Source organism: Alexandromys fortis, unplaced genomic scaffold (assembly GCF_014885135.2).
Source record: "Alexandromys fortis isolate MF-2015 unplaced genomic scaffold, M_Fortis_MF-2015_v1.1 scaffold_88, whole genome shotgun sequence".
NCBI lineage: Eukaryota > Metazoa > Chordata > Mammalia > Rodentia > Cricetidae > Alexandromys > Alexandromys fortis.
The window spans coordinates 7,906,937-7,908,231 of record NW_026067961.1 but is presented as its reverse complement, the minus strand read 5'-3'; the positions used below and the strand labels follow the sequence as shown (position 1 = coordinate 7,908,231).

The following is a 1,295-nucleotide window of genomic DNA, read 5'->3' as shown; positions in this document are numbered from 1 at the left end:
AAAAAAAAAAAAAAAAAAAAAAAAAAAAAAAAGACTCTGAAAATATATTTTCTCCTAAATTCTTCCTCAGGACCATCTCCCTAAACATCCATCAGAATGACCCTCCAGGCCCCACCCACACTCCTACAGCTGGGAGTGCAGAGCCTGGTGAGGAATGAGGCCTTGACCATCTCTACTCTGCAGAACCTGCCAATGGTGCTCTTTCCCCCACTGTTCAAGGAGGCCGACACTCAGAGACGAAAAAAGATAATTAAGGTTCTGGTGGCAGACTGGCCCTACCCCTGCCTTCCTGCTGGGTTTCTGATGAACAACCCCAACCTGGAGATCTATCAGGCTATGCTAGATGGAGTAGACACATGGCTGCGACGGAGGTTTCGCCCCAGGTAAACAGTAACCACAGAATGCCAAATGGCACACTGGAATATATGGAAGGGAGGGACATCTGGGCTCAGGGAGTATGGGGTCAAAGATGGATCAGAGGCTTTGGCCAGTATAGAAGGGCTGCTGAGGCTTTGGCTCCTGTTGAATACTTGTAACAGATGTCAATTTAGTATAAGATACCTCTTGGAACAGATGCAGCCACAGAAGAATGACCCTGTGCCTGTGTCTTCACTGGGTAGTAGAAATAGTAGCCGACAGAAGTCCAGAGCAACTGAATGGAAGAATAGGATGGGCCTTCAGGTGCAGCTCGGGCAAAGTATTCATGCCTGACAAGCCTGAGGCTCTGGACTGGGAACACAGCACTGAAAACCACGAATCTGAAGCAGACAAAACAGAGTAGGGAGACCCCTCCAAGAGGGAGAAAACAGCTTTGGGTCTTTTTTTTTTTTTTTTTTTTTTGGTTTTTCGAGACAGGGTTTCTCTGTGGTTTTGGAGCCTGTCCTGGAACTAGCTCTGTAGACCAGGCTGGTCTCGAACTCACAGAGATCCGCCTGCCTCTGCCTCCCAAGTGCTGGGATTAAAGGCATGCGCCACCACCGACTGGCTCAGCTTTGGGTCTCGGGGATTTACCTCCTGGCACTTCTCTTTTATCCACAGAGGACAGAAGCTTCGGGTGGTGGACTTGAGGAAGGTCTGCCATGACTTCTGGGAAGTGTGGACTGGAAGAAAGAGAGTAGAGCCCTCAGCAGAATCCTTGCCTGAGCGGCAAGGCGTGAAGGGCCTCTCTAGACCCACACTGAGGCGGCGGCATTTGAAGATGGTCACTGAACTTGAGCTCCCCCAGGACGACCAGCAAGCGCGGCTGTTGCAGTGGGCTGAGAAGAGAAGCGGTTCCCTGCAGCTGTGCTGTGTGA

At 50.4% G+C, this 1,295-nt stretch overlaps 1 protein-coding gene across 1 annotated transcript in view; it reads left to right on the top strand.

Moving 5' to 3' along the window:
• The first annotated feature begins 96 nt into the window (after positions 1-96).
• The window catches only part of LOC126508273 (preferentially expressed antigen in melanoma-like protein 7), a 13,588-nt gene continuing 12,389 nt past the window's right edge, over positions 97-1,295 (top strand). The window contains exon 1 of the mRNA XM_050153428.1: positions 97-383. Within this exon, the coding sequence (XP_050009385.1) occupies positions 97-383 (287 nt within the window). The remainder of the gene's footprint in view (positions 384-1,295) is intronic.